Source organism: Peromyscus leucopus, chromosome 8b (assembly GCF_004664715.2).
Source record: "Peromyscus leucopus breed LL Stock chromosome 8b, UCI_PerLeu_2.1, whole genome shotgun sequence".
Taxonomy (NCBI): Eukaryota; Metazoa; Chordata; class Mammalia; order Rodentia; family Cricetidae; genus Peromyscus; species Peromyscus leucopus.
This window is the reverse complement of record NC_051086.1, coordinates 28,909,764-28,923,357: the sequence shown is the minus strand read 5'-3', so window position 1 is coordinate 28,923,357 and position 13,594 is coordinate 28,909,764. Positions and strand designations below refer to the sequence as shown.

At 39.1% G+C, this 13,594-nt stretch overlaps 2 protein-coding genes across 3 annotated transcripts in view; one reads left to right on the top strand and one right to left on the bottom strand.

Moving 5' to 3' along the window:
• Parn (poly(A)-specific ribonuclease) overlaps window positions 1-13,594 on the top strand; it is a 171,667-nt gene that overhangs the window by 52,468 nt on the left and 105,605 nt on the right. The window lies entirely within an intron of this gene.
• Window positions 1,847-13,306, bottom strand: LOC114707345 (PC4 and SFRS1-interacting protein-like). Its single transcript, XM_037200650.1, is given in 3 exon segments — window positions 1,847-2,461; window positions 2,463-3,378; window positions 13,296-13,306. Coding segments are annotated over 3 exon segments (1,128 nt in total). The 3' UTR covers window positions 1,847-2,260.

Genomic DNA, 13,594 nt, shown 5'->3' with positions numbered 1-13,594 from the left:
TTCTGCTCAGGTTTGTTGTATTAGGCTCGGCTGTCTTCTTGGGAAGTAGGCCCCACAGCCAATCAGAGAATGTGCTGCTGCATCCATAACAGCGGCACCACTGCTGCCCTGCTGGGCACATCTTACCTGGTTAGTTGATGTTGTAGTTCACGTGTGGGCGGGGTTCAGACTGTTGATATGGCCGGGCAGCGGTGGTGGTGCACGCCTTTAATCCAGCACTCAGGAGGCAGAGGCAGGCCGATCTCTGTGAGTTTAAGGCCAGTCTGGTCTACATAGTGAGTTCTAGGACAGCCAGGACTACACAGAGAAACCCTGTCTCAAAAAGCAAGCCCAGTGCCACTTTGAGATCTTTGGCAGCAGTTAACTCTGCAGCTCACAGATATGAGTATGATAATGAGTATTCAGAGATGGGTAATGCCTGGGGGGTGCTCACCAACCTAAGATGGAACGCCTGTGTGTCCTGGGCAGGCGTCTCCGTGACGGGTAAGGTGACCTGCTGATGTCCCACACAACCTAAATCAGAAGCTCATTTTTTTAGTAAAAGGGGACCTGTAGGGTCCTGGCCCCCCATTTTGAGTAACTGTTGCCTTGCTTGCTGACCTTGACCTTGATATCCTCCCTATGCTAATTCCCTGCTGGGTTCCACCCTCCTGAATGCTTAAGGGAAGTTCCTTGTCTGTGTATCTTGCATAATGGGTGTTAACAGCTTAGATGCAAGATTGTAAAACATCCATAGAGAACTTCTGCCCTCTGGGGTTCTCCAATTGTGCTGTAAGCCTGTATTTAAGACCTCTTCCCTCCTTCAGTAAACAGCATTCGGCATTAAAAAAAAAAAAAAAAAAAAAAAAAAGCAAAACTGAACAAAAGCCTGTTGATAACCTTTACTCTCCCAATAGCCAGTTCACTTTGATTATTGCTTTGTGTATAGTACAGCAATGACCATCTTACTGATTCAACTTTTTTTTTTTTTTTTTTTTGAGACAGAGTCTCAGGGTCTGAGGATTTTACTTTGTACCCCTGGCTGGCCTTGAACTTACTTTTATCTACCTGCCTTTGCCTCATGAGTGTTGAGATTATATATGTGGGCTACGATACCCAGCTCAACTTCTAATCTTGAAATTTAGATTAAAATTTTAAATTACCATATGTATGATCCTTGCCTTTAAATTTTTTTTATTTTATGGTATTAGAGATTGAACTCAGGACTTCACATATATTAGGCAAGTGATCTACAATTAATCTCTACTATCCTGCCATTCATTAACTTCTATATCTTGATCTTAGCAAAAGGATAATAAGTGATAATTAAAAACTTCTTTTTAAGATTTATTTTATGTGCATGAAAGTATGAATATATGTCTATACATCACAGGCATGCCTGGTGCCCTTAGAAGGCCTTTAATCCTCTGGAACTATAGTTATAGATAGTTGTGAACTACTGTTTGGGTTCTGGGTACTGAACCTGTGTCCTCTGGAGGAGCAACAAGCACTCCATACATCTCTCCAGCTCTGTTATATATTTTTCTGAAGCCTCCTTTTTTTCCCCCACAGAATCTTTAAAGTTTTATTATATGGTTATTGTTGTTTTGTCTACATTTCTATATATGTACCGTGTGTGCATGGTACTCGGGGTTCAAAAGAGGACATCGGATCCCCTTGAACTAGAGTTTCCAACAGTTGTTAGCTGCTATGTGGCTGCTAGGAAACAAACCCAGGTCCTCTGCATGAGCAGCCAGTGCTCTTAATCTCTGAGCCGCTCTCCAGGCCCAATTTGTAATTTTCAAACATTTATTATTATTATTATTATTATTATTATTATTATTATTATTATTATTTAGATGTGAAAAGACAGTCTGGTAAATCCAAGATTTGTAAAAACTATGCACAAAACCCACAGTACTTGGGAGAAGAGGGACGATTTACACAAGGAGCAGTTTTAAAATGTAACTGGCCTACTACCAATTACACATGGACACACACACTCTAACTGAAATACACCAGTCATGTCTATAAAGCGGGTGAACCTTTCTAAGTAGGTTTCCCTCACATTTGAACTGGATGATGGAGCTGTTAATACTGCACACGGAAAATGAGCAATAAGTTTTACTTTTACACAAACATAAAGGGATTTTCTTTCCCCAAACTACTTAAACATCAAACCTATGCTTATAAAAATTTAAGCCTTTCAGCAGCCTAAGGATTTCAAATGAAGCCACTCACAACAGACTTCACATCATCTTTACACCCCATGTCCGCCAACCTAGTTATCAAGTGGTGACTCCTTCAGAGATAGTTCGGCCTCTCTCTCTTCTCCGGGAGACTTTTTCTTACTGCTGGCCTCATGGCTGTCTTTGCTGGCTTCGTTACTGTCACCATTGTGTTTCGGATGACTACTGTCTTGAGTGTCAGATCCTCCATTTAAGGTCTTTGAACCAGTTTGTTCTTTTTCTAGCTTTTTTTTTTGGCCCTTTTTTTCCTTGGTCTTTGGTTTTATTTGCTTCCTCATGCTGTCTTTGTTCAGCAAGAGATTTGTTCAGCACTTGGGTGATGACTGAATCCCCTTCACCAACCAAAAACATATTCTTAAACTTGTTATATAACATTGTGGACTTTTCCATGATAACTTGACTAACTTTGAACCGCCGTATTTTCTTCAGGGTTGTGATCATCTCTGTGTGTTTCTGAGCTTGTTGCATTGTTACCTGAAGTGAAGCAAGTTCATCCAGTGCCTCAATGCATCTGTTCACATCTAGATGATCAATTTTGAGTGAATTTTTAATTTCAGCATGTATCCTTTGAAGTCGAGAATCCATTGATGTTTCTCGCTTCTTCTCCACTTTCTTAACTTCTGGCTTCTTTCCTTCATCTTTATTCTGCTGCTCAGTTTCCATTGGTTCCTCTTGCTTGTGTTTCTGTTCTGCGGCTTCTTTCTCATGTTGGCCTTTCAGCATGTTCCTCCTGTGAGCACTCTGCAAGTTTCTTCCACCCTTCCTCTCCTTTTCACCTTCTTGATCATCTTCATCTTCGGAATCAGAGGTTGATGTAACCCCTGGTTTAGCTAAATTTTTCCGTTTAGAGTCCACTTCTTTCTTCCCCTCTTTCTTATCTGGTTCTTTTCTGGGCTTATCCTCTTCCTTTTGACCTTCTTCTTCCTTTTTAAGCTGCTTTTTAGGTTGTTTTTCCTCTGGCCCCTTTTTTTTCCCTTTGTCTTCATCAATAACCATGTCACTCTCTGAAGCACAAGGCTGTTTTACCACCTTAGGTCTGCCTCTTGGTTTTGGAATCTTGACTTCAGTAGCTGCAGGTCGTCCTCTCTTAGGACTTGCTTTCAAGTTAGCAGAAGTGGCACACGCCTTTAATCCCAGCACTCGGGAGGCAGAGCCAGGCGGATCTCTGTGAGTTCGAGGCCAGCCTGGGCTACCAAGTGAATTCCAGGAAAGGCACAAAGCTACACAGAGAAACCCTGTCTCGAAAAACCAAAAAAAAAAAAAAAAAAAAAAAAAGATTATCTTTGGGGTATCATTTCTCTCCTTCTGCCTTTACATGATTTTGGAGAATCAGACTCAGGCCACCAGGCTGGTATGGCTAACACCTTTACCTGTGGAGCCATCTTGTTGGTCTGAAGTGATTATTTTTGTTTTATTTTTAATTTTATTTTGAGATTTGGGGAGACTACCTAATTCTACTAAAAAGAGAATTGGAAGTTATTCAGAGTATAAAATTGCTGTGGGTGACAGAGATAACGACAGCTGCCCCATCAGTCGGATCTGCTGTGATGTGTGCTTGTGTTCTGTCACCGCCTAACACTGTGAGGAACATCGATTCCTTTGGGGGACAGTGTATATAAGCAGATAGTAGATCTATACTATATTTGTGAGCTAAAAAGAAATTTGATTTCTTAGCTGTAGGACCTGGTTTATTATATTGGTTTATTATATTGGTTTATTATATTGGAGGCCAAACAAGTTCTCCAGCCACCAAGTACTGTGAGCTCATTTTTTGACAGTGCAGGACAGAGCTGTTCTGCTGATGGTTCATCTGTGAGCTAATCATACCCTGTTTGCTTTTGACGCCTGGTAATATGTGCCTTAATTGCAGGTCACTGAAGCCAAACTAATTGCTTGTTGGGCACTTAGATTGTCTTTTTAATTTGCTGCATAATAGCTCTTCTAACGGAAACACACAACACATCGTTATCCAAGTAGTAGAACTCATTAGTATCGTCCTAGACACAACAGAAAGCCTGATTTTGTTCATGATTTAACTCCTGAAAGAAAATGGAAAGACATTGCAGACAGATGTAATTAATGAATTGTTGATGTAACCAACCGTCTTTTTAAATAAGAAACACAGAAACAATGTAAAAGAGAAAGCCAAGAGGTCAGAGCTCAGAGCTAAATCTCACCCTTCCTTCTGCTGTCCCAGCTTCGCGAAAAGAGACCTACTTCCTGTCGGTTAGTTTTTTTAAAGTATGTTGTTCTGCCTTCTCATTGGTTGTAAACCCAAACACATGACTGCCTCGTCACCGTCTGAATGTACAGCCCCCTAGGTCTTAAAGGTATATGTCTCCAATGCTGACTGTATCCCTGAACACACAGAGATCTTATGGGATTAAAGGCGTGTGCCACCACCGCCACACTCTTGCTATGGCTCTAATAGCTCTGACCCTGAACACACAGAGATCTTATGGGATTAAAGGCGTGTGCCACCACCGCCACACTCTTGCTATGGCTCTAATAGCTCTGACCCCCAGACAACTTTATTTATTAACATACAATCAAAATAATATTTCAGTACAATTAGATTACCACCACATTTCCCCTTTTCTATTTTAATAAAAAGAAAAAAAGCAAAAGGTTATAACTAACAAAAGAAAAACTATATACAAAAGTACAATAACTATATACAATATATACAAGTAATAAATACCTAAACAGGTATTTGACAAATCAGAGAAAATAATTCCATTTTCTATCCTATTTTGGTAAATCCAAGATGTATCTAATGCATTTTCTATCCTAATTAATTTTCAACTATAACTAACTAATCTTCAACCATAACTAACTAATCTTCAACTCCCTCAGAGACCCAAGAAGGGAATAATATTAGCTAACAAAAATAAAAACAGGAAGTGCATCCAAGCAACTTCCAAAAAATTTTGTGAGTTGACAGAAACAGCCAGCTGCCTGGGCAGTCACCTGAGGTTTCTCCGCAGTGTTGGGGCATCATCTTCAGCCTATAGGCTCAGTGTATCTGACAGACTCATTTGGAAGTAGGATGTACACAAGGTCAACAGTTCAACCTCACATTGGGTGAGAGCAGTCCACGTACCAGAAACACCTGAATTCCACTAGTGTTCTGTCATGATTCAGGATTTTAAATTCTGGAAATTGTTGACAGTTTTTAAATTCAACTGTCCATTCTTCTTGGCTGTGTATATATGGCTTCATCTCAGCATCCCCTTCTTCTCCACATCCCTCTATTAAATGCCAGTCTACTTTTGAGAGGCATGAGCTTTCAGCTGCTGTTCCATTGTACAACAGAATCCATCGGCCCTCTGCCTGTTAAGCTGCTTTGAAGAAAAGGGCACCGTACCTTTTCCGGATGCGAAGGCCATTTCAGGGATGGGGCCGTATTGTCCTGGCCTCAGAAGATGCCTTTTGATAAAGCCATAACCACACTTGTTTTGGCAAGAATCAGTAGTCCCTTGTTTCGTGTTCTGTCTGTCCATTTTGTCCTGTTGATTTGAGGATACTTTGTTGTCCAGTGGCTAACTTTTGCCACAAGGAAAGTTGACTCCATATGCAGTTTCTTCAATGCCCATATTTTCCCTGAAGTAGATTAGTACTGCCAGGAGCTGACATGTCTCAAAAAAGAAAATTTTTCTAAGTTATTAAAACATTTTAAATGCCATATTCTGTAGATCTCTGAAGGGTTTGAAGATGACCTGTCTAAAACATCTCTGCTTAATTTTTAAAACATATCTAATATGACTACAAGTTCTATGATAATGTCTAACTACTAGCTTTCATTTCTTTATATCCTAATAGTTGATAATAATAACATTCAAGGATCAGAAATTTGCATTACATTGTTAAATGGATGGAATAAATACAATTAGAAATATACATATAGCATTTTCTAACAATATCAGTTTCAAATTTGTATACAATATAAAACAATCCAATCCAATGTAAAGTATTTAAAATTAGTAATTGTCTTTTTCTTTTCTTTTTTTTTTTTTTTTAAACAAGAACCTTAAATCTAATCTCCTTTGCTTAGCCTTTTTCCTAACCCTTGACAATAACTTGTAACCAACCCCCCTAAATACTGAAAATTATCCCAGACCCAAAACCCATTAAAAAGACCAAAAAACCACCCGCCCCACACCACCTCTTTGGGAATGTGGGCGTCGTATTCTTAAAATTGCTTCCTGCTGGGTATGGGCGAAGTTTTCTTTATCCTGAAAGAAAAATTTTAGGTTAATTGTCAAATTCTAGGAGAGGTAACTATATCCTTCATTATCCAGTCTGTATATAATGCCAAAGCTCAGGGTTTATCTCAAGTCCTTATTCAAGTAGTCTTTGAGACTGGATCATCTCAGCTAGTCATCTCAAATTTGCTCTGAGCACCTTGTAGTTCAAAGCTGATCTATGGATGATGTTTGTCAGCTTAATGATATTATTATTGTCCACGTGGAATTGTTGTTGTTGTGGGGCCCCATCTTCTTTCTGGAGACTTCAGTTGATGTTAGGCCTGGCCGTGATTTCCTGCAGAAAACTGGTAAGAGACTCGAGCACAAAAACATATATATGCAGCTAGCCTTTTTTCTAGAATTAGTTAGTACTCTATGTGACCATTCATATCTTAACAAGTTTAAAATGTATATATATATTAATCTTGTAAATTTTGATATAAAATTTATACTTTGAGAAAAGTTTAAAGAATCAGAATAGAATCAAAGAGTTGAGATTAGTAATAGAATAGTCCCTTAATTAATTTTGCTTTTGTTCTGTACCATAGCAGAAGATGGCTCTTATTCTGGCATGATACAGGGAGTTTGCATTTTCCTTTTAACAACATGCTTGAGTTTAAAGAAGGAGAGAGCCATTCTCCAACTCCAAAGTCAGCTTTAAATTTTAATTGAACTGGGACTGTTAGAAGACCAATAGTGTTAAATCTTTAGAGAAAAGCAGAAACAAACATTTAGGAAGACATAAAATTTTTTAGATAATATATACCCATACACCGTTTCATTCTGTTTCTTGGGATAGATGATTTGTCACTTTTCTTCAGTTGTCTCATTTGTCCAGTGTTCTTCAGATTCCTTAACCTTCATTTTCCTAAAAGACAAAAACAAAAACCTTTCCCCAAGACTAATTTTGGGGATGTTCCTTTTTCGCAAGTTATTATCTGATTAAATGAAAAGGCATGTTTTATTGATACAAGTTAGTTTAAATTGGATGTTCATGCTGGTTGATGAACTATCACCTCCTCAATTAAGAGGTCTCTCTTGTTCAAATCGAACCTTTATCAATTTTGATGGTACCCACAGCTTATCTTCTCCTGTGGAAACAAAAGCAAAACCACGTCCCCAATGTAATACATACCCTGGTTTCCATTCTGAGGTCAGCACATCCTTAAAGTATATAGGCTGATTTAATTCTGTAGTTTTTTCTATTATCCAATGTCTCTCTGCAGCTGTTGTTCCTTTCTCATTGGCATTCAGAAAATTCAAAGTTAGAAGAGCATTATGTAGTCTATTTCTGGGGGTTTTTGTTACCCATTTCTGTTTATTTAGCATATCCTTTAGAGTTCTGTTTGATCTTTCTATAACTGCTTGACCTGTAGGATTATGTGGTATGCCTGTAATATGCTTTATATTGTAATAAGCAAAAAACTGTTTCATTTTAACAGAGACATATGATGGAGCATTGTCAGTTTTGATTTGTGCAGGTATACCCATGATGGCCATAACTTCTAGCAAATGAGTGATTGCAGAATCAGCCTTTTCAGAACTCAAAGCAGTTGCCCATTGAAATCCTGAATAAGTATCGATAGTGTGGTGTACATATTTCAATTTTCCAAATTCTGCAAAGTGAAACACGTCCATCTGCCAGATTTCATTTCTCTGAGTACCCTTTGGGTTACATCCTGCTGGTAATGGCGTTTGATTGTAGACGGAACAAGTAGGACATTTCTTTACTATTTCTTTGGCTTGTTGCCAGGTTATGGAAAAATCCTTTTTTAAACCTTTACTATTGACGTGATGTTTTTTATGAAATTCTGAGGCTTCCAGCACATTTCCTATCAATAATTTATCAATCTCATCATTGCCTTGTGCCAGAGGGCCTGGCAGACCAGTATGGGATCGAATGTGAGTTATATATAAAGGATGATCCCTTTTCCTGATTGTATCTTGTAATTGAATAAATAGTGAAGTTAATTCTGAAGCATCAGGGATAAATTCTGCAGTCTCAATATGTAACACCACTCTTTCAGCATACTGAGAGTCAGTTACTATGTTGAGAGGTTCTGAAAAATCCATTAATACCAACAGAATAGCATACAATTCTGATTTTTGAACTGAATTATACGGACTTTGAACCACTTTACTTAAATTTTCTGATTTGTAACCAGCCTTTCCTTCTTTGTTGGCATCTGTATAAAATGTACGAACTCCAGATATGGGTTTTTGCCGTACAATTTGAGGCAAGATCCATTCAGCTCTCTTTATAAGATCAATTCTATTGCTTTTGGGATATTTGCTGTTAATTTCTCCCAAAAAATTACTGCAAGCTCTTTGCCAAGGTTCACTTTCTGTCCATAATTTTTCAATGTCCTCCTTAGTTAATGGTACGACAATTTCTGCTGAGTCTATGCCTGCTAATTGACGAAGTCTCAATTTTCCTTTGTAAATCAAGTCAGAGATTTTTTCCACATAAGTTTTTAATTTTTTATTTGGTTTATTTGGTAAAAATATCCATTCCAATATAATATCTTCCCTCTGCATTAATATTCCAGTAGGAGAACGCCTAGAAGGTAAGATAACTAAAATGCAATCCAGCTTTGGATCAATACGATTCACGTGTCCTTCATGCACTTTCTTTTCTACCAAGGCTAATTCTTTCTCAGCTTCAGGTGATAATTCTCTTGGACTATTTAAGTCCTTGTCACCTTCTAAGGTTTTGAACAAATTAGTCAGTTCATCATTTTTTACCCCAACAATAGTTCGTAGATGAGAAATGTCTCCAAATAATCTTTGAAAGTCATTAAGAGTCTGTAGTCTATCTCTCCGAATTTGCACCTTTTGGGGTCTAATTTTTTGTAGCTCTATTTTATATCCTAAATAATTAATAGAATCTCCTCTTTGTATCTTTTCAGGAGCAATTTGTAATCCCCAGCAAGGCAAAATTTTCTTTACTTCTTCAAACATTATTTCTAAAGTATCTGCATTTGAGTCAGCTAGTAAAATATCGTCCATATAATGATAAATTATAGATTTAGAAAATTTTTTACGTATCACTTCCAATGGCTGTTGCACAAAATATTGGCACAGAGTTGGGCTATTCAACATTCCCTGTGGGAGGACCCTCCATTGAAATCTTTTAACCGGTTGAGAATTATTATAAGTAGGCACTGTAAAAGCAAATCTTTCTTTGTCTTTTTCTTGTAAGGGTATTGAAAAGAAACAGTCTTTTAAATCAATAACTATGAGAGGCCATCCTTTTGGTAACAGAGTAGGCAAAGGCATCCCAGATTGTAGAGAGCCCATTGGCTGAATTACTTTGTTAATTGCTCTAAGGTCTGTTACCATTCTCCATTTACCAGATTTCTTTTTAATAACAAATACAGGAGAATTCCAAGGGCTGGTTGATTCTTCAATATGCTGAGCATTTAACTGTTCTTCTACCAGCTCTTCTAAAGCCTGGAGTTTCTCTGTTGTTAAAGGCCATTGCTGGACCCATACAGGCTTGTCTGTTAACCATTTTAAAGGTAGAGCTGTTGGTGTCTTTGGAAGATCATCAGTTATTGTGCCCTGTTCTTGTATAATATGGATGGCTGGTGACCACTCATTAGAACAATATCTTCTAATATTTCTCTCAGTAACATGTGCTAGTTTATGATTTGTTTCTGAGATTGGAGGGATGTTAATCTGAGTATTCCATTGTTGCAACAAGTCTCGACCCCACAGGTTCATAGTTATGTTAGCCACATATGGTTTTAATTTTCCTCTCTGTCCTTCTGGACCTATACATTCGAGCCATCTTGCACTCTGTTTCACCTGAGATAATGTCCCAATTCCTAACAGTTGAACGTTTACCTCCTGAAGAGGCCAAGTTGGATGCCAAAATTCTGGTGCAATTATGGTAACGTCCGCACCTGTGTCTACCAGACCAGACAACAAAACACCATTTATTTTTATTGTTAATTTTGGTCTTTGTTCATTAATAGAAGTTTGCCAAAAAATTTTCTTTATGTTTTCTCCTGAATTTTCTATTCTCTCTGTTTCATCTTCCTGACCAGCATGATTTATTCCAATAGGCATTTGGTTATTTAATCGCTCTCCAGAGCAGGCATTTCCTCTATGGCTGCAGGAAAGGTTTGAACTGGATTTGCACTGGGGGCCTGCCTGAGGCCCCTCTGGGAGTTTCCCGAAGACTGAGGCAAAGGATTACCCTGTCTGTCCTTTGTTGATCTACATTCGTTGGTCCAGTGTTTTCCCTTACCACACCTTCTGCATACTCCAGAAGGAAGGGGCCTTCTGTTGCCATTGTTCCTTGAAGAAACATTGTTTCTGGGAATGACCTGTCTACAGTCCCTTTTCAAATGTCCTTGCTTTCCACATCCAAAACATCTAACACTCCTCAAACCTTTTGAAATTACTTCTCCTACCCATGTATCATCATGCTCATCAGCTTCAACATTAATTGTTTCTCTAATCCAATCTTCCATAGGTGCAGAACTTGCCCTTAATGGCCTGATTATTCTTTTGCATGCTGCATTCGCATTCTCAAAGGCCAAAGATTCAATTATTGCCTTACTAGCTTCTGAATCCGAGACCATTCTCTTTACTGCTGAAGCCAGTCTTTGTAAAAAATCTGTAAAAGACTCTTTTGGGCCTTGCTTCACCTTTGTAAATGACTCAGATTTTTTTCCTGGTTCCTCAACTTTGTCCCATGCATTCAAGGCTGCCGTTCGACATAAAATTAGGGTTTGGACATCATATAAACATTGTGTTTGTGCTGAAGCATATTGGCCTTCGCCCATAAGCTGATCCTGGCAAACTTGTATTCCTTTATCCCTCCATTGTTTTTCTATGTTTTTAGCCTCCTCCTTAAACCAAGTCAGAAATTGAAGTCTCTGGCTGGGTTCCAGAACACCTTGTGCCAGGTCCCGCCAGTCCTGTGGTACTATCCTATTATATGTTGACCAAGAGTTTAACATTTGCTTTACATATGGGGAATGCATGCCATAAGATACTATTGCCTCCTTAAACCTTTTTAAATCCAACATTTCAATTGGAGCCCAATTATTTTGTGTAGCCATTTGATCAGGCATCTGCTGTACGGTTACAGGATAAATTAAGGGTGACTGTGTGAAAACAGGCTTTCTTTCTGCAACCTTATGATCCCGACTTGAAACAACTTCACTGTTAATTTCTTCTGTCTGAATTTTTACAGGTTTAGCAAGTTCTTCTAAAGCTGTTATCCTGGCACTTAAATTGACTATCTTTTTAAATATTAAAATGTGGATTATTATAGTGATAAGGTGCATAATTCCACCAATACTAATATTATATAGTTGTTCCATTGCCAGACTGCCTAAAATTTCGAACAAAAACCAATTTTCTTCCAATGTACACATAAAACCCATTTTTTTTTTTGATGTGGAAAAAATTCTCTTTTAGATAGTTTCCTTTAAAATATCTGATATGTTATGACTTACCAAATCTGCGTAGAACAGTAGAAATCCGAGGGGATTTTCAAAGCAGCCACCTAGTGTCCCAGGTGTAAATCCAAAGAGAAAGAGAGAGAGAGAGAGAGAGAGAGAGAGAGAGAGAGAGAGAGAGCAAGAAAGCGTAGCTGGCTAAAGTTTAAATGCAGCCACGTGTTCCCTCTTGTGCCGAATCAAGGCTTGGGTCTGGCTTCCTTAAGCTCCGACCACGTGCGTTGGCTTTACAGGCAGGGCCCTGTTCGGCAGGGCAACTCTGAGTTGTTTGTAGCACCGGCTTTAAGCAAGCAGGATTTAAGCAAGCAGCTCACCGATAGTCCAGCCTGAGGTCAAGCAGAACTAGACCCAGGCTAAGGACTAAGAAGCCGATCGCCGCCGGCCGCCACGTGCCGCCGCCGCTGCCGCCGCCGCCGCGGGCCGCCTGCCGCCCTTGCGGGAAAGCGGACCTGCCGCCAAGCCAAGCAGTTTTTAATGGATTCTTGTCACGTTGGGCGCCAGATGTTGATGTAACCAACCGTCTTATTAAATAAGAAACACAGAAACAATGTAAAAGAGAAAGCCAAGAGGTCAGAGCTCAGAGCTAAATCTCACCCTTCCTTCTGCTGTCCCAGCTTCGCGAAAAGAGACCTACTTCCTGTCGGTTAGTTTTTTTAAAGTATGTTGTTCTGCCTTCTCATTGGTTGTAAACCCAAACACATGACTGCCTCGTCACCGTCTGAATGTACAGCCCCCTAGGTCTTAAAGGTATATGTCTCCAATGCTGACTGTATCCCTGAACACACAGAGATCTTATGGGATTAAAGGCGTGTGCCACCACCGCCACACTCTTGCTATGGCTCTAATAGCTCTGACCCTGAACACACAGAGATCTTATGGGATTAAAGGCGTGTGCCACCACCGCCACACTCTTGCTATGGCTCTAATAGCTCTGACCCCCAGACAACTTTATTTATTAACATACAATCAAAATAATATTTCAGTACAATTAGATTACCACCACAATGAATACTGTTTTTTAAGTGTGCCTTTGTATCCATTTCAGAAACTATACATAAAATGCTTGCTATGCTTGATATTTGTGTGATAGCCATGTGTGTGGGGTCTATGCACAGGTGTGTATGAGAGACGGGCTGTGTGGCCAGGTGGATGAGTGTACCTGTGTACATGTGGAGGCCAGAGGACAATATTGGGTATCTCTCTTGCTGGCAACCAGCGAGCCCCAGTGACCCCTCTTCCCCTTAGTGCTGGTGTTATAGGTGTGTGCAGCCACACCTGGCGTTGTCCATGGATGCTGGGGATTTGAATTCAGGTTCTCAGGCTTGCACAGCAAATATTCTTACCATTGAGCCATCTCCCTAGCCTCATGCTAACTTTCTTTATCAAGGATTATTTTGTTTTATGCTTCAGATATATTTTACATGACAATAATAATGTGAACGTTTGAAGACAGTCACTTACTTTAGTCTTTGGGATTTACCCTACACCCAGTGACTTTGTATTTCATTAAAAATAAAAATAAAAATAAAAATAAAAATAAATGAATGTCATCCTCCCCTCACAAATATGACTGTATAGGAACCTTTTCATATGTTGGTAAGGAGTTAGTATTTGTTTTCTCATTGTTTCTTTGGACTAACTA